Genomic DNA, 23,023 nt, shown 5'->3' on the forward strand with positions numbered 1-23,023 from the left:
ACTTCACAGTTATTGCTGCTTCATTGTCATAGTAAAATGCCTACCTTTGGTGAAGATGGTGGAGGCATGCCTGGCATAATGAAGTGCAAGTGGAATTTCATCTCTCCTGGCAAAAGTGTCAAAAGACACTGACTATCTTCAGAACGCTATAAAACTGCCCTTTCCTCTCCTTTTGTTTGAGTCAACCTGGGGTTTCTGTCTCCTGAGAACTTTTCCCCTGTACTTGAGCATGAGATTAGAAAACACTTTCTTCCTATATTATTGTGCATGTGTCTAATTCTTCTAGTGGAGAGTATAAGAACACACAAAATCAGTGACACATGGGCAGTTTCCCACAGCTGTGTTCAACAACCTTGAAATTGCATCTCCTTCTAGGCAAAAAGCAGGTTTGCTCTCTGCGCACAGTAAAAGTTGTAGTTCTGTGAACTCAGTGTTTCTCAGCTATGTCATAAACCTACTGCATCCATCTCAGTATCCAGCTAGGCTCATCTGCATCCTGCTGGGGGACAGGGAGTACATGGAAAATTGATGCTAACATCACACATGTGCTGATAGTTCTGCTGTGGATAACAGTCTTTGCCAGAATCTGAGAAATAGTAATGAGCTAACTTGTTATTTACAAATACATTAGAAATCCAGATGTTTCACAAGGCCTGACTGTTTGGGCCACAAGAAGGAAATCATGTTAGAGGCGTGCCTTTCTGGAAAAGAAAAGCTCTGGGGTTAGGTTAGAGGGTAGAGGAAACTCGCTGAGATCAGGTAGTAAATGCTATCAGGCAGATGGTGGTGAGAGTGCGAGGATGAAATGAGGCCCCTCCTGTCCTAAATATTAAGTGGAGTTCAGCCACAAGTTAATGAAATGGTTAAAACAAGTGTCTCGAGTGGTGTTTTGGTTATAGCACATTCTCCAGGGTGGGAGCAAGGAAAAATGTTATCACAGCAACCCCATGTTTTAGTCAAAGGTAATGTGACATGACTGTAGCTGCTGAGTCCATGAGTATAGGAAACAGCAGAAATAAATGATGTCAGCAAGAAAGGTAAAGAATTTTGGATAGACTGAAAGCATTAGAAATTTATTGGTTGAGTCCAGAAGCAGAAGGCCATTTGAAACACCAAGCCTGGTTTACTAGCAACAAGATAGATGCTTTTCCTTCCTCCCAAGAGCTCTCTCCCTCCCTTCTCCCCAACTTCAGGTTATTTTGAGGAGAAAAGAGGATGCCTTTGAGAACTTTGAAGAAGGACTTGAACATTTATGGCTCTGTTGGGTGCAGGTATCAAGGTCTACTTGGTCCCATTGAGAGAGGATGCCTGAAGCACCAAAGTGACCCAGGCTACGAAGGACTACAGAGCAGTATTGTGGCACTAGGGAAGGCTAAATGAATGATTCTCCTTAGCAGCAGTGCTCTCCTGAGGCTAGAGGCACAAGGTGAGGAAGCAGGTCATTCTTGGATGAGGAATCAAAAGACAAAAAGTCTTCTGTGATCTATTGTATTCCTTCTCCAGCTGGGAGACCGCATTATCCCCTAAAACAACATTACAGTCCCTAAAGAACATACATTAAACTCTGGTGGGTGTTCTGAAGAGGAACAACAACAACAACAGCAAAAAGGCACCTGCATCAAATGACAGTGCTTGTGTAAAGTTCTCAGTGAGAAGGGAAGGGAAATTAGGAAGGGAAGATATTGTTAGGTATGCCCACACACTCTTTATCCCACTTTTTGCATATGTAAATGTATAATGAAATTGATACGTTGCATACTTGTATTGTAAAACTCAAAGTGACTAGAGCATCTTTCCCATTCATGAAGTCCTTGATCCCCTCCCCGGTGATCTTCTGGAAACGTTACAAATTCCCAGAGAGAAAAAGGGAAAACTACATTTGACCTTCAGTAAGGCTGTTTGCTCAATACAGTAACACCACCTGCTGGACAAGGGCACTGAATTCTCCCTGTATGTTTGCGAGGGCTGTCAAAACAAGGGACCACAAACTGACTGATTTAAGCAATAGAATTCTATTGTCTCTGTGCTGGAGGCTAGAAACCCAAAATCAAGGTTGGTTCCTTTGAGGTTATAAGGGAAACTTCTGTTCCAGTCCTCATTTCTTGGCTTACAGATGACTGCCTCCACATTCTGATGGCATTCTCTCCTTATCCATGTCTCTGTCTAAATTTCCTCTTAGGAGGCCACCATTCATATCATATTAGGGTCCACCTTAATGACTCATTTAATTTGGTTACTTCTATAAAGATTCTATCTCCAAATAATTGCATTCTTGTTAGTAGGATTAGGATTTCAGCCTACAAATTGTGAGGGGATAGAATTCATTCTGCAACATATCCCTTTCAAAAAGGGAAAGCAGTTGACATGTTGCCGAGCTCTTGCTATAGATGAGGAATTCTCCCATGGACGCCTTATGAGTCCCAGGCCTGACATCCTTCTTATGTCATGCAACAGCTAGGACATGCCAACTACAAGGGAAGGGCCAATTTGCTGGTAAAATTAAAAAAATGTACTTGAAGATAGGCTGGCCTGACCATGCCTGAGGGTCATTTTAGTTTTTGTATAAAAGAGTAGTAGCAACCCTTATGGGGAATATTTTATCCCCTACTCTGCCAACTGAGACAAGGCTACTGGCTCAGCAGGATCCTAGATTCATAGATATTCCCCTAAATGCCTGGGCCTACCTAGTTCACTGTTAGTTCAGGTAATATACAAACTGATGGCCACTGCAGCTGTGTAAAACCTAGCTACTGGAATTAATGTATAAAACCCAAAACTGTTCTCAGGCCTCTGGTCAATCATGTTATCACTGTGAACCGTGAGTGTCCCTGCATGTTTTTTGCTGGGCAGGTCAAGAAAGCCAGACCCAACTGCTCTTTATGCAGGCCATTCTTTACTTGTGCTTTTGTGATGAAAGAATGAGGTAACACAGATCCTTGTCTCCTTCTCCTTCTTCCTCCCTTGCCCTTGTCTCATTATAAAAGTAGTAGATTTTTTAAGTTCAGTGTGACACAAATCCATTTGGTTAACAGAACCCATTTAAGTCTGTGCTCTTCTCTACCACCTCTACAGGCCTAGGGGATCAAGGAGAATTGACACTAGCATCATGCTGCTTGTTGTTCCATAATAAGGTCCTATGTCTCTGATTTAGGCACCTCTGGTCCTCTGCAACAGACTAACCCATCAGCTTTCAAGTAGAGTAAAATCTCCAAGCCTTCACAGACCCTGACATCATGGGGGCTATAATTTCTAAAGGTCTTTGACAAGGTTACTCTAAGTATCTGACATACATGGCTGAGTCCTATACCCTAATATTTGGTCTCCCCTAAATCACTTTGCTCTGTTACAATGACTCAGTTATCCATCTTTTCAATTGTTCCACTATCCTGAAAGGAATCTTTGCATTTCAAAGGACATTTTTGTCTTACTGCTACTTAATAGCAGTAATAAAGGCAATATCTAATATAGAGTAAAAGGCATTTTTCTGAAAACTGAAGTCATTGTTCTGTATAATAATATGTATCTTTAGTCCTTAAAATATCCTTCTGAAGAGTATTCTATTATCTCTAGTGGTTAGATCAAGAGACTGAAGAACAGATCACAAAATTAGTCAGGAGTGGAATTGGATTCAATTCTAGGCATTCTGGCTTTACTCTTCATTTCTAAATATGAGCTATACTGCCTAATGGTAGGACCTTCTACTCCAGGATATAATGGACTACAGAAACCTAGAGATCTTTATCTGAAATTTTAGGAAAATAATTTGAGTCAGACTTTAACACTTTAATTTTATCTGAAATATTTTAACACTTTTGACAACTAATCTTAGGCATTTTGACAGTCTAGTGTGCTTTGATCTTTTATATCCATCCACTGTATAATCGAATGTCAAGTTTTCATAATCTGTATTAGTTTTCTACTGCTGATGTAATAAATTATAAAGAATTTAATGATTTAAAATAATATATATATACTATCTTACAGTTCTGTGGCTAATGTCTAAAATGGGCTATAGGACTGTATCCCCCTGGAGGTCACCAAAGAGTGTCTGTTCCCTTGCCATTTCTGGCTTCTGAAAGGACCTGAATTCTTTTGCTTATGTCCTATCTTCAAAGCCAGAGGAGCAGCATCTTCAAAGCAAATGATCCATTAATCTCTCTGTGTCTCTCTCTCTTCCTCCATTTTTCCCTTTCTTCTTCTCTCTCTCTCTCCTTTATTTACTCTTTATCATATAAAAACTTTTTATAATTGCAGTTGAGTCACCTGGATAATCCAGAATAATCTCCCCATCTGAAACTCCTTAAGTGATCACATTGTAAAGTCTCTGTCCCTTTTTCCATGTAAGGTAACATACTAGTAAGATATTCACAGGTCCTGGGAATTAAGACAAGTACCTATATCCTGGGGGACATAATTCTGTCTATATACATTCTAAACAATTCTTTCTTTAGGTACAGAAATTTTGACACAAGTATCTGGACTGCATACTCAAGGCCATCCACTAAATAATTAGTAATCAATGTCATCTAGTCTTCAAGAGTAGTGCTTCAAAATCATTTGGGGAAGAGTAGGCATAGAGGTGTGCATGAGACAACATACTGTTGAGAAATATGTGACAGAACTTTAGCCATGGCAACAATATAATAGCTTAATTATTTTAAAACATACCTGAAGTCGAGCATTCATAAGCATGAATTCCTGTTGATTTTTCATGTTTTCATTCATAGATTTTGACAACATAAACCCCATCTTGACCTAATATATTTTGAAAAAGGAGATTTAAAACAATATATTATATACATCTTAGGGAAAAGACTTTCTGATGTAGACACACAGTATGAATTCTAACTAGTTGTCATACCTTAGGCATACTTAACCAGCCTGGCTATGATTTACTCTGCTAAAGCCAGCTGACCGAACTGGATGATCTCCCTGCCCTATCAGTGAATGATACCATGTTTCTTGAATTTTCTTCCTACTATAAAGCTTAAGAACAGCATGGATACCATCTTTCATCTCCTTCTATAAAGGTGAACAATAAAACTTGTATCTGAAGAAGGGTGATTTAGAAGATGCCTTGCACATCTTAGGGAAAGATTTCTCTGTGCTCCTTGCATTTGTATTTTAGAAGATTTAGGTGTCTCAAGTTTAGTATGTCAGTCTTCTTTCCATAGTCATATTGTAACTCTGTCCCTTTGCTACATCCTGCTTATTTCTATCCACTTATTGCTGACTTCCTAAGCTATCCTCTTCCAGCTTCATCTGCTGAAATTCTCAAAATGGAGACTACATAAAGATATTTCAGTGTCCTCAGAAATGTACTTTTTTAAATGGTTGCATTATAGGGCCAGGAATTTAGCTCAACAGCACAGTGCCTGCCTGGCAAGCACAATATCCTGAGTTCAGTTCCCACAACCAAAAATAAATACATAAAATGACTGCATTGTATAATTGATTCTCTACTTACAACGTTACATTCTAGTAAACGTACCCTGAGTTGGTAATAGTGTTAAGTTGAAAAATGCATTTATGCATTTAACTCACTGAACATCATGTCTTAGTTTACTTTCAACATAAAACATTTTGCTGGCATTTGGAAATATTCGTCTATACAAATCCCATTTCATTATAAAATATTGAATATCTCATGTAATTTATTAAATACTGTTCTGAAAATGAAAATTGAAATGGTTGTTCTGTATTGCTAGCCCAGGAATAGATAAAAATTCAAACTATGGTTTCTTTTAGATACATATTTATTTGCACCATTGTAAAGCCAAAAAATGTAAGTTGAACTATTCTGAAAATTATGGGCTGTCTATATTGTCTATTTTATCATCTTAGTTCATCTAAGTGGGCCAGAACTTCAGTTCTTATTCTGCCGAATTGGGTTGATACAGAAAATATTTAGTTCTTGATTTTACTTTCAGAAAACTGCAAAACATAGAGGAAAGTCACAGCTTCTCTCTACCTCCCTCAACAATTTTACTGATATCTTTCTCTTTAGTAGGCTGTTGAATATGGTTGTGGAATGTCACATTAGAGTGGATAGTTTTAATGCTTTATAGCCAGGACAAGTGTTCTGTGGCAAGCCCTTCCCCTTCTGCCTCTGACCTTGAGACAGAGACAGTGTGTCCCACAACTGAGAGTGGGAAGATCTAACAGTTCCCTCCTTTTTTCAAGTTTAGATAGCCCCATATAAATTCTCTACAGCAGCAGACCAGAACTTGCCTGAAGGCAGGAGCAATATATTATCCATCTTGACAATTTTCAGTGTCTACTTTTCACAAATGTTTGCACAAAACAGGAGTGATATAGTACAAGAAAAAATTTAGCTCAGTAATTTACTGTTCCTTATTGGTCTTTTACGTATATGAGTATATGATTGAATTCTTTACGTCTGCTGCAAGTGTTTATAAGGGAAAAAACTGTCCTCTTGTCTCCAGGAACACACTGTATACATCAAAGATCTATGTCCGTTAGAAGTTCCTATTGGAATCTCCCCTCAAATGGAAAGACAGTCCTTATTCAATTATCTACAGAGCAGAAACTCTGGAAAGTTAGAAATTAGACTTACCTTTTTTCTTGGGCCTTTCTGTCTTGTTGTTTGGATGTGTTAGGGGACACTCCCTGGTGGAAGGGTTAAAGGTCGAAGCCAAGCAGGAAAAACTTCCCTGTGGGAGACCACATCTGAAAATGAGTATACCTACCACACCTTATGAACTTTACCTGTGACTGAATTCAGTGTTTTCAACCTCTTCTCCTTTCCTAACCCTCACAAAGCCATTTTCCAAAACCTGGGATTATTCCTTATGGTGTTCAAAACTAACTTTCTCTTTTACACACAGAATATTCACCAGAAAATGAGCAAGAGTGACTTTGCAATAGGAATAACTGATTTCACTCATTTTTGTATAAGGCAAGTGTGTCAGAAATGCAACACCTTATATCATGAATAACCTCTTTTGGTATCTACACAATTAAGGTGTCAGTATGTTTGAGAGGGCTGAGAATGTTAATTTATGTGCATTCCGCATTCATTTTTCCTGTTTGTTTGTGAAACCTTGAGAGAGGTATGGAGTGCTACAGCTTTTCCTGGTTTTGCTACAGAACCCTTTAGAAAGGTATATTTCTCAGAAGAGGGTCCTTACAAATCCCAGACACCCCTGTGACCTGGTTGGTGGGCGGAGGCTAGGTGGAAAGAGAGACTGAAAAATTCCATGAGTTTTGTCATACAAATCCCTGCGATATCTTATTTCCCAATCAAATAACACATTACCTGAATTTATTTCTGATTGTCTAATCACAATCATGTCTAATAAACCTTTGATGCTATCTACGCCTGCACAGAATTTTGGGAGATTTTCCATAATTATCCCCACTCCCTCACTCTGGACCCAGTTTCTTTAATTAAGGTATTCCCCCAGTGGGGTACTGAGTTTTAAGGGGCCAACTTTTCTCAACTCCATGATAACTACAAAGACCACGAGTCTCTGTAGACAATAGGCTCTGAAAGGAGCTTGACAATGCCTACCAGCACCAGAGAACACTGGAGCCGGCTTCTAGAGCCCAGGTCGCGGACTCGCGCCTGCGTCAGCGGTGCAGACCTTAGGTCCTCACCCGCCTGCCACTCGCACTCACCTAGCATTGAGACAAGGACACAAGACCTTTGCGAACGCTGCAGAGACCTCCAGGCCTGGGTTTCCGGGAATTACCACAGAGAGCAGGGCTTTCCCTCAGAGCCTCGGGATTGGTTAGCCATGACAGTTGTTACAGTCCTCAGCCAATCAGCGGGGCTGTCAGCTGCCGGAAAGGCTCTATTCAAATTCTCAGCAGAAGCCCGGTGACTCCTAGGCCAGGGGCCCTGGTAGGAGGTGCTGATCAAAGCTGCAAATTCAAAACTTCAAGGACTCAGGGATGCGATTTTGAGAGAGGCAGAGGAAGCAGAATAGAAATCTTAATTAACAGCCTGTCTTCTATGCTGTAAAACTGCCATCAAGAGAGTGGCAAAAAGGTAAGATAGGAAGCAAAGAACAGATTTGACCAGAATTATTAATTCTCTTTTGAATAGACTCTGGAAACTGAGGGGTGTTCATTTCTTTTCATTCCTGCCAGCAATTTCTATGTTAAGTAAACCGAAACTTCTTCCCAACATCACTGAGAGAATACTTGAGAAACTATTGCATTCTGACTTTTGTCACTAAATGTTTTGGGACAATAGCATGGACTTCACCAATCTCTGGCCTTGAGAGGTTCCATAGGGGTGGTTCCCACCTCCATATGGTTACCCACTATGTTAGTGGAAAAGATTTTTAACTTCTTTTCAGGTTCAGCATGTGAATGATCACCGCACCAACCTCCTAGGCTTGTCTTCATGTTCTCAGCCCCATTCCTTAGTATCTTGGGCCTTGCATTCCGTACTTCAAACAATTTTTGTTGAATGACTGAGTGGAGAAATTGCAGCAGCATTCCCATTTCCAACTGTGAGAGCAAGTGTGTTGCCAGGAGCAAAACCATATGGAACTGGACTATTTTAAGGCAAATCACGGACTGGTGTGTGGAGTCGCATTTGAGTATGCAGACTATCATAAACACTTCGATTCAATTTCCAGCTCTAGCAGTGTCACCCTGTCACTCTTTTTTCTACAGTAGTACAAAAACTCACTAATTGGGGGGCCATGAGACCTAAATGAGGTAAAATATTTAGACACTTAGGCCAGTGTCTGGCATATAGTATTTGATTAATAATACTAATCAGAACAGTTGGGAACTGTTATTAACTCTAGACCAGAGGGACAAGGAAAACAAAACAGTTACAAAAATTAAAAGAGAATTGTAGTTGCGGCTGTAGGAATGGATACTCACATGGTACCACATGGTTTAGTAGAGGAAAGTAGTCAATACCCACATTTGGAAGAGCTAGACAAGATTCTGTAGTTATAGTCACTGCCAGGACCTTAGCCCAAAGTGAAGCAGAAAGACCCACCTCTCTTTCCTCACATGCTCTGATATCCTGCCAAGGCCTTCCATTGGCTGGAGTTACCAGGAAGCAGAAGATAAGGGAGTCAAGTAGATGCAGTGGTCAGTCTCACAGGCACAATGTCTAGAAAAAAAAAAAAAGTATTCAGTACATCATTTCTATGACCTTGAGTTTATCATGTGTGGAAGTCTCAGTTCAAAAGGAAGACATTGTTCCACTGGAGGGCCCAGCATAGTTCTGCTGAATTGGAAGATGAAATTGTCTTTCAGTCATTTTGGTTCTTACAATGATGAAACAGAAAATTTATCCAAATTACCGAAAAGATATTAGGTTGCCTTCATACAACAAGGGGAAGGAAAACTATGCGTGATAGTTTTATTTTGGTTCCTATTGATACTCTGGGAATTTACTATCTGTTTGTACTCTTATAAGCCATAATAATGATCATTAGATAACTTCAGTAACTAAGTAAAATATAGACTACTTAAATTTCAGATCATGCAGAAATTAGTGTTGTAGCACATCTTAGTTACCTTTCTTATCACTGAGACACAGTACCCAGAATTTAAAAGAGAAAACATTTATTTTGGCTCATAGTTTGTAGAGATTTCAATTGACAGTTGGCTAACTCCAAGGCAGGGCCACATGGCAGAGGAACATCACAGAGGAGAAACACTCCATGACTGAACAGGTAGGAGGCAGCCAACAGCAACAAAAATCCTCCATTTTCCTTTAATCCCATCCAGCCTACAAACCTTTGGGATGGTACCACCCACATCCAGGTTGGGGCTTCCATTCTCCACATCCAGATCTGTGGTAAACCAATTTAGTTATCACAAAGCCTTAATCCCACTATCATATACTCTAATGCAGCCTCATATACCCATAATCTGGCCACCTCTCTAAAGCCACACCTATGAGCACATGAGACTTTGGAGGTACATCTAAATACAAGCCATAACACATACAAGGCATTTTATGTTAAAAGAAAACCCTTATCTAACAAAGTTCTGTCAGAAGGAAGGAAAAACATGTGTGAAAGAATAGAAAATTATAAATTAAAAAACATGTGTGAAAGAATAGAAAATTATTTTATAATTATAAAATTGGGGATTTAGCTCAGCGGCGTAAGCGCCTGCCTTGCAAGTAGGCAGTCATGAGTTCGATCCCTGGTACCGATAAAAAGGAAAAAGACAAAAAAAAAGAATAGAAAATTATGATAATCAATTTGAATGTTGCAAGACACTATAGAAGCAAGAACTGTGATACCTTTGTATATAAAATGTGAATTGATATTTCTTTTTTGCCTTTTTCCTCTGCTACCATGCATAAATATACTGGTAAAATAAATTTTATAATTTAGTTTCTAAGTAAGAGTGTATCTGAATTGACATCACCTGAAGGCAATATGGTGGTGTTAGGGTCTGTGTCTAGATGTCCCTGAAAAGCTTCTTGCAGTCATAGGGGATTTTCTGGAGGTAGCTGAATCTAAAGTGTGTGAATGATTCATAGTACAGTGCTAGAATTGAGGCTGTCAGTCATACACCTGCTCTAGGGTGAGTAGTCTGTATACAATATAAAGGACAAAAAGAGCTCTCTGTCTGTCTGCCTGTCTCTCTCTCTCTGTCTCTGCCTCTCTCTCTCTCTCTCTCTCTCTCTCTCTCTCTCTCTCTCTCTCTCTCTCTCTCGTCTCACTCCCCCACCCCCTGCCCTGCACTGGCCTAAATAAACATTTTCCCTTTAGCTATGAGTGTCAGATAATCTTGTCTCAGTATTGAGAAAAGTGACTAAGACAGGTGGGAAATGAGGCTGATGGAAAGTCAGTGATCAATAAGTAAAAGGATAATGCTTTTATCCAGAAACTATTGTAATAACAGTGAAAAGATCTCATAATAGAACTGAATTCAATTCTATATATACCCAGGACAAGTGGAGGTCTATGTGAAGGAGCAAATATTGGGTCAGTTAGTGGCTGGGAAATTACTGAATGGAGAAAAACAGAATCCTTGCCAAGCTGACCTAAAAGAATTTTTGCTGAAAGGATACAGAATGATCAGATATCATCTGAGAGATGATGAGGTTGAGGAATTTGATCAGATATTGAAGGTAATAATATACCTAAGGCAGTTTTAGGTATATCTTTAAACTGTTTTTACAGTATTTTTGGTAAAATTGACTCTGGTAAGGACACAGACATCTAAGTTTGAAGTCTAATAAAAGAGAGAACTTACAAAAGGATGACTGAAGTTAAGGACAACACTGTGATTCTTATGTGTAGGTGATGAGCTTCTCTTCATCTGAGCAAAGAGCGATAAAATGTTGAGTGGCAAAGCAAGCAGGTCGGCTTTGTTGGTCTTCTGTTTGCCTTCCCTATCATTTAAAGTTTCCTTACTTCCCTGTTTTTTATACAGCCCAGAAGATGACTTGCTTGGAAAATATCACCTGAACTTCCTCCAGATGGTTTCTATTTGTGTTTAGATATTTGGAGCATTCACAAAAGCAGCAAGAAAGAAAAGATATGAGTATGTTTATGCCATTCTCTCTGTTTTGGCTGAGCATCTGGTTCTTCCACATGTTCTTCCACAACTACAGCTCTTTTTTTTTCCTTTTGAAAAATTTAAACTTTATTGTTTTAGTACGTACATGACACAGTAACCACATTCATTATAGGGAATTTGTACCTGTACACAATATATCTCAATTCTTTTTTTTCTATTTTCTTCCACTCTGTTAACCCTTCTCCTCTTCCCCATTTATAGAAACTTGTTTTTTCATTTTTTCCTTCCATTCTTTTTTGTCCTTTTCCCTTTCTTCCCCTCTCTCGTTCCACTTTTCATTTGACTATGTTCTTTGTACTTCCCAATATCTATCCTCCATTATGCTTTTTATTTACCATTTGAGTTTCTCACACAAGAGAAACAATGTGATATTTAAATTTGTGTGTACAGTTTATTTCACTTAAGATTATGGTCTTGAGAAGGATCCATTTCCCTACAAATGATTTGAGTTTGTGTTTCTGTATGGCAGAGTAGTATTCCATTGTATATAAAAAATGCATTGTCTTTATTCATCTTTTAGTGGACATATAGGCTGTTTCCAAAATTGAGCTATTATAAATTATGATGCTGTAAACATGGTTATGTATATATTACTGGAATATGATGCCTCTAACTGTTTGGTGAAGATACTTAGAAGTGGAATTGCTGGATCAAATAGAATCTCTAGTTTTACTTTTTTGAAGAATCTTCATACTGATTTCCATAGTAGTTGTACCAGTTTACACTTCCACCAGCAATCAAGAAGGGTTCTCTTCACTCCACAGCCTTGCTGGTGTTTGTTATTGGTGATATCTTGATGATAGCCATTCTTTCTTGAATGAGATGGAATCTTGGTTTGGTTTTAACTTGCATTTCTCAGAAGACTAGTAATGTTGAGCATTTTCTCACATATTTATTTGCTATTTGTATTTCTTCATCTAAGAAGTGTGTATTCATTTTAGATGTCCAATTTTGGATTGTGTCTTTGTATTTGAGGGTGTTTGATTTTTTTGAGTTCTTTATATGTTCTAGATTGTATCCTTTTGTCTGAGGAGTAACTGGTAATATTTTTTCCAGTTCTAAGGACTGTCTCTTCTCTCTGGTGGTGGTTTCTTTTGCAGAATCTATTTAGTTAGATGTGATCTCAGTTGTTGATTCTTCATAGTATTTCCTATGCAATAGGGGTTTCCTATGCATAAGGTCTTTGCCTACACCTATGTCTTTGACAGTTTTACCTATTCTGTATTCCAGAAGATTAAGTCTTCCTGTTTTTGTATTCAGATCATTGGTCCATTTCAATTTTAGTTTAGTGCATAGTGAGACATAGGGATCTGGGATTTAGGTTCAATGTTCAGTATGTGGCAAGCTAATTTTCCTGGCACCACTTATCGAAGAGATCTTTTTCCATTGAAGATGTTTGGTCGGTTTGTGAAAGGTAGCTGAGTGTGCTTGGAGTTGTTTCTGCATCTTCTATTCTTTTCCATTGATTCTTGGATCTGTTTTTTTCCCAGGACCATACTATTTTTAATAATGGTACCTTTTTAGTGTAACTGCAAATCAAGGATTTTGATTCTCCATGACTTGTCTTTGTTACATAGAATTACTATTGCTATTGTAAGTCTCTTCCGGTTCCATATAAATTTAAGATTGTTTTCTCTAGTTCTGAAAATTATGCTGTCAGTATTTTTATTGGGATTGCATTTAATCTGTATAAGAGTTTTGGAAGTATGACCATTTTCACTATATTTGTTTCTGCCTATCTAAGAATGGGGGACATTTTTTCATTTTGTCATATCCTCTTCTGTCTTTTTCATAGTATGGTACTTTTTAATCTAGAGATCTTTCACTTTTATTGTTAGGTTCATTCTTAAGTATTTCCTTTTTCTTGATGCTGCTATGAAAGGTGTTGTTGCCCTAATTTCTCTTGCAGTGAGTTTTTTATTTGTGTACTGAAATGCTGTTGAATTTTGAGTACTGTATATTTCTAAGCTGCTGGATTTGGTTATTAAATCTAGGAGTCCTTATTGGAGTTTTTGGGATCTTTATGTAAAGTATCATGTCATCTGCAAATAATGATAATTTACTTCCTTTCCTATTGTTATTTATTTATTTCTCTTGTCTGATTATTCTGGCCAATGTTTCCAGAAATATGTTGAATAGGAGTGATGATAGTAGGCATCTTTGTCTTGTTCCTGGATTTTATAGTGAAACTTTTCAATTTTTTTTTTTTTTACCAGGAATTAAACTCAAGACCTGGTACTTTCCGGGCAGGTGCTTATGCCACTGAGCTATAACCCTGGCAAAGCTTTTAATTCTTGACCACTTTATATGATGTTAGCTACTGATTTATCATGGATGGCTTTTATCAAGTTGCAATAAAGATCTTCTGTTCCGATATTCTGTGAGGTTTTTATCATGAATAGATGTTGCACTCTGTCAAATGCTTTTTCTGCATCTATTATTATAATAATCATATGATTTTTGTCCTTGGCTCTGTTAATATTGTGTATTACATTTATTGCTTTACATGTGTTGAAGCATTTGTTGCATCCTATTTGTCAGAATCTTGTTGATGATTTTTGCATCTATGTTCATTGAGGAGAATGGCCTATAGTTCTCTTTTTTGATTGGATCTTCTTTTGTTTTGGTATCAGGGTAATATTTGCTTTCAGGAATGAATTGGAAGTATTTCTTTCCTTTTGATTTCATTAAAGAGTTCAAAGAGTAGTGGCATTAGATTTTCTATAAAGTTCTTACAAAATTCAACAGTGAATCTATCAGGATCTGGGCTGTTCTTGGTTGGTATTTTTAAAATTATTTCCATTTTATTGATTAATATTGGTTTATTTAGGATTTTTATATCTTCTTGATTCAGCTAGGTTATTCATACATGTGTAGGAATCTGTCCATTTCTTCTATGTTTTATATATTATTAGTGTATATATTCTCAAGTAGGTATTAATCTTCTGAATTTCTTCAGGCTCTGTTGTGATTTAGTGCCTTTCATTCCTAGTTACATGTGTTTGGGTCTTTTATTTCCTTTATTTTTTTTACAAGGTTGGCTTCAGGTTTGCCTATTTAATCTTTCAAAGAAACAACCTTTCATTGATTCTTTGTATTGTTTTTCTAGTCTCAGTTGCATTAAGTTCTACTCTGATCTTTATAATTTCCTCCCTCATACATTCCTTGGGCTTAGCTTGCAATTCTTTTTTCAGAACTTTGAGGTTCATGATTAAGTTACTTATTTGAACTTACTCTGCTTTTCTGAGGCCAGAATTCACTGCTATAAATTTCCCTCATAGGACTGCTTTCATTATGTCTTATAAGCACTGGTATATCATATTGACATTATCATTTAATTGCAGAAAGTCTCTAATTTCTCCTTTTATTTCATCTGTGACCCATTGGTTGTTCAGGAGGGTGTTATTAACTTCCATGTGCTTCAGTAATTTTTGTGATTTCTTTTGCCATTGATTTCCAACTTCATTGTATTATGATCTAATAATATGCATAGGATAATTATAATTGCTTTGCATGTATTTATGCATGTTCTAATATGAGTTAGTATGTCATCCATTTTGGAGAAAGTTCCATGTGCTCTTGAAAAAAAATATGTATTTTGTTGTTGTTGGGTGGAACACTCTATAGGTATCTACTAAGTCAATTTATTCAAGGGTTTGGTTCAGCTCCAATGTTTCTTTCTTTATTATTTTTGTCTAATGATCCATCTCTTTGTGACAGTGGGGTATTTAGGTCCTCCATTACAACTGTAGCAGTGCTTATCTGATTTTTTGATATCCATTAGTGTGTGTGTGTATATATATAGTTGGGTGCATTGGTATTTAGTACATGTATATATGTGACTGTTACCACTTCCTCTTGAATTGTTCTGTTAACAAGTTTGTAGTGACCTTCTTTTCCTCTCTTGATCAGTTTTGGCTTGAAATCTACTTTGTCTGCAAACAGAATAGATAGTCCTGCTTTTATACAGGTTTCTTTCACATGAAGTATTGTTCTCCATCCTTTCAATTTCATTCTGTGAATTTCTTTTTGAGTTAAATGTGTTTCTTTTATGCAGCATATAGTTAGACCTTGTTTCTTGATCCATTCTGGCAATCCATTTCTTTTGATTGGTGGGTTGATTGATAGTGATATCTGATAGGTATTTATTTATCCTTGTCATTATATTATTTTCCTGTTGTTGGTTCCCTTTCCCTCATATTTAATTGCTTGCCTTGCCTGATGGAGTCATTTTTTTGGTATTCTCTAGATTGTTTTTGTCATCTTTTTCTGGACTATCCTTCAGAACTTTTTGGAGTACAGGTATAGTGGTCAGGAATTTCTTTAATTTTTTTTTATCATGGAAGTATCTTACTTCCCCCATCAATTTTGAAAGATAATTTTGTTGGGCTACATCAATTGGTTTGGAGTTTTTTTCTTTTAGGGCTTGAAGCATTTCATTCCAAGCTTTCCTTAACATAAGGAGTTCAGTTGAGAAATCTGCTTTGATTCTGATGGGATTTCCTTTATTGGTGATTTGTCTCTTTTAATAGCTTTTTAAATGTCTCTTTTCTCTAACAGCTTTTTTATTATCCTATTCTTGCCCTGAATCCCTGGAATCTTGACTTATATGACTTAATGTAGGATTTTTTTTTTTCTGACCAGGACTATTTGGAGTTCTGTGTGCCTCACTTATCTGTATCTGAAATACTTTTCCCATTCTTGGAAAGTTTTCTAATATTACTTCTGTGAACAGATTTTTTCTAATATTACTTCTGTGAACAGATTTCTGTGCCCATTGTGATAGCTTCTGATTCTTCATTGATTGCAATTAATCTTATGTATTATTCTTTGCATCATCTAGAAGCTGTTGGATTGATTTTTTTGTGGTCTCTTGATACTTTTAAGAGGTCTTTCATTTGATGATTACAAACCACAAGCCTGCTGTGAATTGGCAACTTGTGGTTAACTTGTAAAACCCAGCTGAACTGAATAAAGTGGTGGCTGGTTGTGGATGGCCCACCTGAGGATTGTTGTCAACAACATAGAAAAGAGAACTGAAGAGAAAGAAGTGGTGTTGTTGGTTCTCCTGTTGCCATAGGTTCTCCTGGAGGAACTTGTCAAGCTTCTTTCCTGATACAAACTTGGCTGTTCTCATCATCAAAGGAACTCAGGACCTTGTGTCACTGAGGATGACTGTGGTTCACTTTGGGGGTGTGCTGGTCCTTACTTTGAAGGTCATTTCCTGGTACTGGAGAAGATGGTGTGCTGTTCAACCTCCTGAAGAAGCTTGTCATGCTGGCTTCCTAAAATGAATTGTTGTTCTCATTATTGGAGGAACTAAGGCTCTCATTGCTGCTGAGAATGGCTGTGGCACTTTTGAGGGAATCTCTGATCCTTACTTTGAGTGTTGCTTCCTGACTCCAACGAAGACCCCTCAGGGCTTCGGGCACAGGTCTTTGATCCCACTGGCACAGACTTTCTAGCTTCTACCACTGACCTTTGGGCCTTCCCAGCACGGTTTTGTGAAACAGACTTGCTTGAGATATCTTGTGCTCTTGGCCTCTATGAGGGCATTGTCATTGGCTCTAGATCTTCAGGTAGACTCATGCAGGTTACTGCTATGGGATTCAGGCCTTCAGCTGTATTCTTTGGATCTTTAGTGTTGGACAGATTTCCAGCACTTTTTTTGTATTTTACTTTTTGACTATTTTAAAATAATATATAAATTATGTATCCTGTATTAAATTGTTTTCCTTGAAAACCTTGACCACAACACCTGTCTTATAGATTTGCTATTCTGTCTTTACATTGTTGACTCTGCTGCATAAAGTTTTAGTAGGATTTTCAACCTCCTGGATTTATATTTGAATCTTTTTTTTTTTGAAATTTAATTCTTTTCTATGTTGGGCATTTATGGTTTTTGAAGCTCCTCTGTTTTTCTTCTGTAGCTATTCTAGATTCACTAATCATTTCCATCATTATAGTCATCATCTCTTTATCTCTGTTTTGTTTTTGTCAAGAGACTTATCAACCTGTTTTGTTACTTCTGCTGCCTCTATTTCATAAAATTCAGCTGGCAGGTTTATTTCTTCCACCTGATTTCTCCCTTGATTTGCCTTGAGTGGGTTGGGGATGTTGGGTTCCACCCTGCTTCCTTGTTTTCTCGTTGCTGTTCATTCATTTTCTGCTTTGAGGTTTATAAATTGCTTATGTAGTAAGACTTATTACTAGTAAACTCTACTACTATCATCAAGGCCTTTTTTAGGAAATGACTACTTTTCAGAGATAAAGCCTAGGCATAACTGAATTTGGCTTTTCAGATTGTGGCTGCCTACATGGCCTAGCATCCAGTTCTTTGGTACTGGACCATAGTATTAGGTATGACTCCCAGACAGTCTAGGTATTGGCATACAAGGAAGATCAATTGATCACAACTATGTTACCTTTGCTAAAATAGTACAATCAGTAATAAAAATGGTATCAAGTACAGACTAGAAAATGACAAACTGTTGTAACAATTTGTCAACTTTAACCACAGGTATAAGATTTATAGTTATGTAACAAGAACTAAAATAAATCAGGCAATTATGTATGGTAAATGTCCACTCAGTAGAGCAATTTTACCCTAAGGGGAGAAATTTTAAAAGGGAGAAGAAAAAACTAGAGAAATGAAAGAAAAAAGTGATTAGAAACAAGGCTGAAGGACAAAAGAGATTACTCAGGTCTTGGGATGTTGTTGAAGAGAACAGGAAGGAAAGAAAGAAGATAAAAACAAAAACAAGAAAACTAAAAATAATGTTCATGCTCATGAAATGACAAAGCAAACCATCAAAAAGCCCCAAACAAACTGAGAGACAGAGACAAATGCCAGAGTGTTGACTGTCAGCTACTCAGCTTCTCCAGATTGCCAACAGTTTGGAAAACACCAACCCAGAGAGAATTCAAAGGGAGTGCATGGAACGTGGAAACCTTGAGGGAACTGACGGTGGAGAAGAAGTAAGATTCATTGCCACAGAAGAAACAGCTCACCACTGCAGATCTCAGATCATGAGGTGTGTCTAGCTCAGTGGTGTTTGGCTGGTGCACAGAAAGCAAAAGCAACTTTGCTCCTTATTGGGACTGACCTTAACTAGGAGACTCATACAGTCGGAGGCAGCAGTTAGAACAGGAGACATTATTTCCTGAGCCTTCCTTCCCAGAATCAGCGGTTGGTGAGTAAATTAAAGTGGTACCTGGCACAGAGTTGTGTGGAAGAACAGCAGTGGGTGGGTGGTATCACCATTCTATTTCAAAGGAACCAGGGCTTGAATTCCAGCAGCAGAAGAGCTCCAGGGTTGCCTCACTGCCAGTTTCTTGGAGTGAAAAAGGGAAGGGCAGTACAGTCACAGTAGAGAGCTGGCAGTTGGGCAGCAGACTGGGGGAACTCTACTGAGAAGTAGTGGACAGCAGTGGACAGGGGCACACCCCCATCTACAGTGAACATGTGTGAGAGGAGTCAGCGTTCTGTCCAAGACCAGCCTGGCACCCCGCAGTAAACCTAGCACGGACTTGCCAGGTTTACTCAGCACAGCTTCTGGCGCTGACTAGGGAACTAACACAGAATTGTTAGTTCCATTTCACTCTGGAATTGCCTAAAGGAGGGGTAACTTACCATTCTGGAAACCTGTCCTTAAATTCAACAGCCATGGAAGTGAGATTGAACATTGTTGCGTACTGTTATTTCTCAGGGCCAGGGAAGTGGAGAAGTAACTGAAGAGTGACTCCAAGCAGGACACGAGAACCAAATCTCAGTCATCTCAGATGCAGAAAGAAAAGTAAGATCGAGAGCTTTCCCAGACTGACTCTGTAATTCTTAGCAAAACATGCCTCTAGAAAAGGAAGTTTTGATTGACTCCAACTACACTGTCAAACAGAAAATTATACAAATAAAGAATCTGAATGGCTGGTTTTAACATTTTGAAAGAGTGAGAAAAAATGCAAGTGTTGTAATTCTTTCCTTTAGAGCTTAAATTTTTATAAATGACTCAATCAATTCTAAAATATCTGTCTGTAAAGAGATCTATCACCTCTCGGCACATAGAGAGGCAAGTAATAGTCCAGAAGAAATTTCAATCCTAGGGCAAAGAGATCCTTCAGACATTTTAGCGTCTGTATCCAGCCACCTCTACAGCAGTGCTGGCTAGGCTCTATTTAAATCCACTCTGAAAATATGTATCCCTAAGTATTTGTAATATAGTTAAGAAACTCACAGAATAAAGTTCGTACCCGTTGTTTCTCATTAGAAGTCAGTGTTTAAAAGTGACATTACATATCTCTACCTTAGTTCATAGGTCAGTAAATCCTCTAGAGATCTTAATGTATTTCTAGAAACAACTAAAAACTTTTCTAGACCGTACCTGATTTGTTTTAGGTCACAGAGAGAAAAAGACATGAAAACATGGGTAGTTCTAAATACTCCATTTACTTTCTATAAGTGACATTATCCTTGAGAATCTTGAACAAAATCAGATAGAGATGGGTACAGCCTCGTGAAGGTGAAGGTTTCAATTATGGCTGGCCTAGAAGTTCCATCCTCAAGATGCAAACAGCATACTTGCCTCAGACTCTGTAACAGTGAATGAGGCGTTGACTAAAATTGTTTTGGAAACCTCTCCTCAGGTTCTAAAAGTGGAGGAACAGTAGCCTCAGGCTCAATGATAGTGGGTGCCTTACAGGTGTCTGGTTTTCCTGAGGCTCACATTTACATTTGAACACAAGTAAGGATTTTTTTTTTTAAAGTCTGAACGCAAGGCAATTTTGTGTTTAGTCTATATAGAATTAGAAATAGAAGGTACAAAGCAAATGAACAAATGTTTCATGATTGATTACATACATTGAATCATATATTGATTCAGTGTATGAATAGACACATAGACAGGCTAATTTTGATTATTAAGTTCATGTTTAACCACTATCAGAAAACAACATTGGCTCATTGGTATTTAGACAGACAAAGTTTAGGATATTTTAACTTTAAATAGTCTGGAGGCACAGGCCAAGGAGTATCAGACTCCCCACATGACTCTAGTTTTGAGCCAGGGCACAGTGGGTGACCTTTTACTTATTTATTTATTTACTTATTTAGTCTCTTTATTCCCATTCTAAAAAGGAAACTTTGAGGGTCCCAGTACTTAATAGACCTATTACAGATTTTACCAAGGTCCAAACTGAAAAGGCCTCAGGAGAAACACTTTCTCCTCTGCCACTGAGTTCTTTTTTAAATTTGCTCTCACCTTATTCCAGTTTTGAATATCTGCTGACAGAAACTGTGAATTATCTCCAGTGGTGCAGAGGAAGGAGTCCAGGCAGGTTGGGGTGGAGTCCATTGTTCATAATGGTGAAAGCAGTGATAATAGATTTCATTGAGACCGAAATTATGGGTACAAGAGCATACAAAGACAATACAGACCAGACATAGACACACATAAAACCTGGATGCTGGAATCTAGCCCAGCTGATGTAACTTCAACCAAATGGGACCACCGACAGAACTGTGGTTCCCAAATGGGACTGCAGGTGTTGGGGCACAGTTATAAAGTAGAAAAACATTCATGAGATGGTAAACTTATAGATATTTCATGATCAATTTGATGCCTCTGACCAAGTTGCTGTTCTGCTGTTTCTATTAAATTCAATTGACCCTGACAGTGTCCACAGCCCAGCTGCAGATGAACACTAAGTCAGAGTAACTGTCTGTACCTTAAGGCACTCTGGGCTGATTTATACTCTTTCAGTAAAGAACCTCTCTCCAGAACATTTCTATGTATGACAATGTCTTTAACTGTGCTCATTCAGGAAAAGCCCTCTCTGGAACATTTCTGGGTTATGGTAATGCCCTTAACTGTGCTCATTCTGTAAGAGCCCCTCCCCTGGTTGCCAGAGTGTTTCTGTTGTTTCAAGACTAGCCTGTCTGTCAATGTATGATTCAATGTATGTAATCAATCATGTAACATTTGGTCACTTGCTTTGTACCTCCTACTTCTAATTTTGTATGGACTAAACTCCTTCTTGATTCAAGATGGCTGCTTGGGAGGAATTATCCCTGCAATAGTCCACTGGCGTGAAATCCAACAAAAAGATTAAATGCTGCCTTCTTACCTTCTTAGCGCAAAGTCTTCTTTTTGATTTGGCTTGGCTTGGCTTGGGACATTTCCTGCAACACAGGAAGAATTTGTGGTTCCCAAATGGAACTGAAGCTCCACAGATGGGTTTGAAGCCCCTAAATGGAACCACAGAAAAAAACTGCAGCCCCTAACTCCAGACTCTGACAGAAACACATGATTCCTGCATCCAGGAAGCAGGCCCATCTGCCAGATGCTTTCAGAGATCTAGAAAATAGAAGCCCCTGGACAAGAACCAAAACAAAACCAAAAACCAAAATTCAGATTTTACTTAACTCAGTTGGGTCTGACTTGCCTCCCTTATCTCAAACAATTAGCCTTCCCTTTTTTTCTCTGTGTTCCGGGGAACTGTCTGAACTCAGCCCAGGCACCCAGGTTCCCTTATGACAGGTTTTGGGCTCAGGTAGTGGTTTCCTTTAACAGGGAGCTGTCCATGGACCATCTTACCGGGCCTCCCTTATGTTACTGTGAGATGCAGAGAATTATTCATGGAGGCTGAGAATAACGCAAACTAGCTTTATTAACTAGGGACCACATCCAGCATGGAGTCCAGAGTGTTGCCCCCAGGACTGGATGTCCAAATATTTTACAAGGAGCACCTGGAGATCAGATGCTCCTTATTTGGTGCAATTTTTGATAGTAATGGTGGAGACTAGGAGTGGCTTTAGTGGAGAGAGGTGCTTCCTGAGTCGAAATCATCCAGACAAAGGTCTGTCTCATGGCTGCTTAATCTGCATGATTCAGCAAAGAGAAAATTGGAAGGGATAGGCAGGAGAACTAAGGAGAGTTAAAAATGGAGTCTATGTAAAATGGCATTGTGGTTGCCACTTCAGAACAATATCCCAGCTGCATGGGAAATACCAGAAAGAATCAACAATTGGAATCTCATCTTACTTTTGTTTGCATTTTTAAAATTTTATTTTAAAGAGGATAAAACCAAGGAAAATAAAACAATAAAACCAATCTAGATGAAATAGTATAAGTGATGCAGGACTTTAAACCCTTCTGAAATCAGCAATAGTTACCATAATGCCTTATTGTCTTCAAAATAGCTTCAGATACCTTCAGACAAAAATCAAACAGAACAGAACAGAGCAGAAACAATAAAACAAAACAAGGAATGCAATAAAGGATTTCAGAATAAGCTAATAGTAAATCCAAAATGGTTACCATAATATATCTAGCAAGATAAAATTTTTTAAATGCAAGAAAAAGTAAGATGAGATTCCAGTTTTTGATTCTTTTAAATAACTGCTCATGCCATCAGATTTAGCATAATCAAACAAAACAAAAGAAAATAAAACCCAACCCAGGAAAACAATGAAAATGATATGGTTTCCAGG

General features: G+C 38.1%; 2 protein-coding genes across 6 annotated transcripts in view; one reads left to right on the forward strand and one right to left on the reverse strand.

Annotated features, from left to right (window-relative positions):
• Plgrkt (plasminogen receptor with a C-terminal lysine) overlaps positions 1-9,078 on the reverse strand; it is a 59,496-nt gene extending 50,418 nt beyond the window's left edge. The window contains exons 1-3 of one of the 3 annotated variants that reach the window (XM_063250735.1): positions 8,987-9,078; positions 6,578-6,674; positions 4,669-4,755 (exon numbers count right to left, since the gene is read on the reverse strand). In XM_063250735.1, the coding sequence (XP_063106805.1) occupies positions 4,669-4,749 (81 nt within the window). In that variant the 5' untranslated portion in view covers positions 4,750-4,755; positions 6,578-6,674; positions 8,987-9,078. Of the gene's footprint in view, positions 1-4,668; positions 4,756-6,577; positions 6,675-7,641; positions 7,795-8,986 lie in introns of those variants that run through there. The other 2 variants (XM_063250746.1, XM_003472187.5) reach the window with 2 other exon arrangements.
• An 8,420-nt stretch (positions 9,079-17,498) lies between these two features.
• Cd274 (CD274 molecule) overlaps positions 17,499-23,023 on the forward strand; it is a 37,067-nt gene continuing 31,542 nt past the window's right edge. Inside the window, exons 1-2 of one of the 3 annotated variants that reach the window (XR_010048122.1) lie at positions 17,499-18,731; positions 19,248-19,334. The gene's annotated coding sequence lies outside the window, so the exon portion shown is untranslated. The remainder of the gene's footprint in view (positions 18,732-19,247; positions 19,335-23,023) is intronic. The other 2 variants (XR_010048123.1, XM_063250724.1) reach the window with 2 other exon arrangements.

This window comes from Cavia porcellus, unplaced genomic scaffold (assembly GCF_034190915.1).
Source record: "Cavia porcellus strain 051 isolate PalLab524CR breed Dunkin Hartley unplaced genomic scaffold, mCavPor4.1 scaffold_1, whole genome shotgun sequence".
Classification (NCBI taxonomy): Eukaryota; Metazoa; Chordata; class Mammalia; order Rodentia; family Caviidae; genus Cavia; species Cavia porcellus.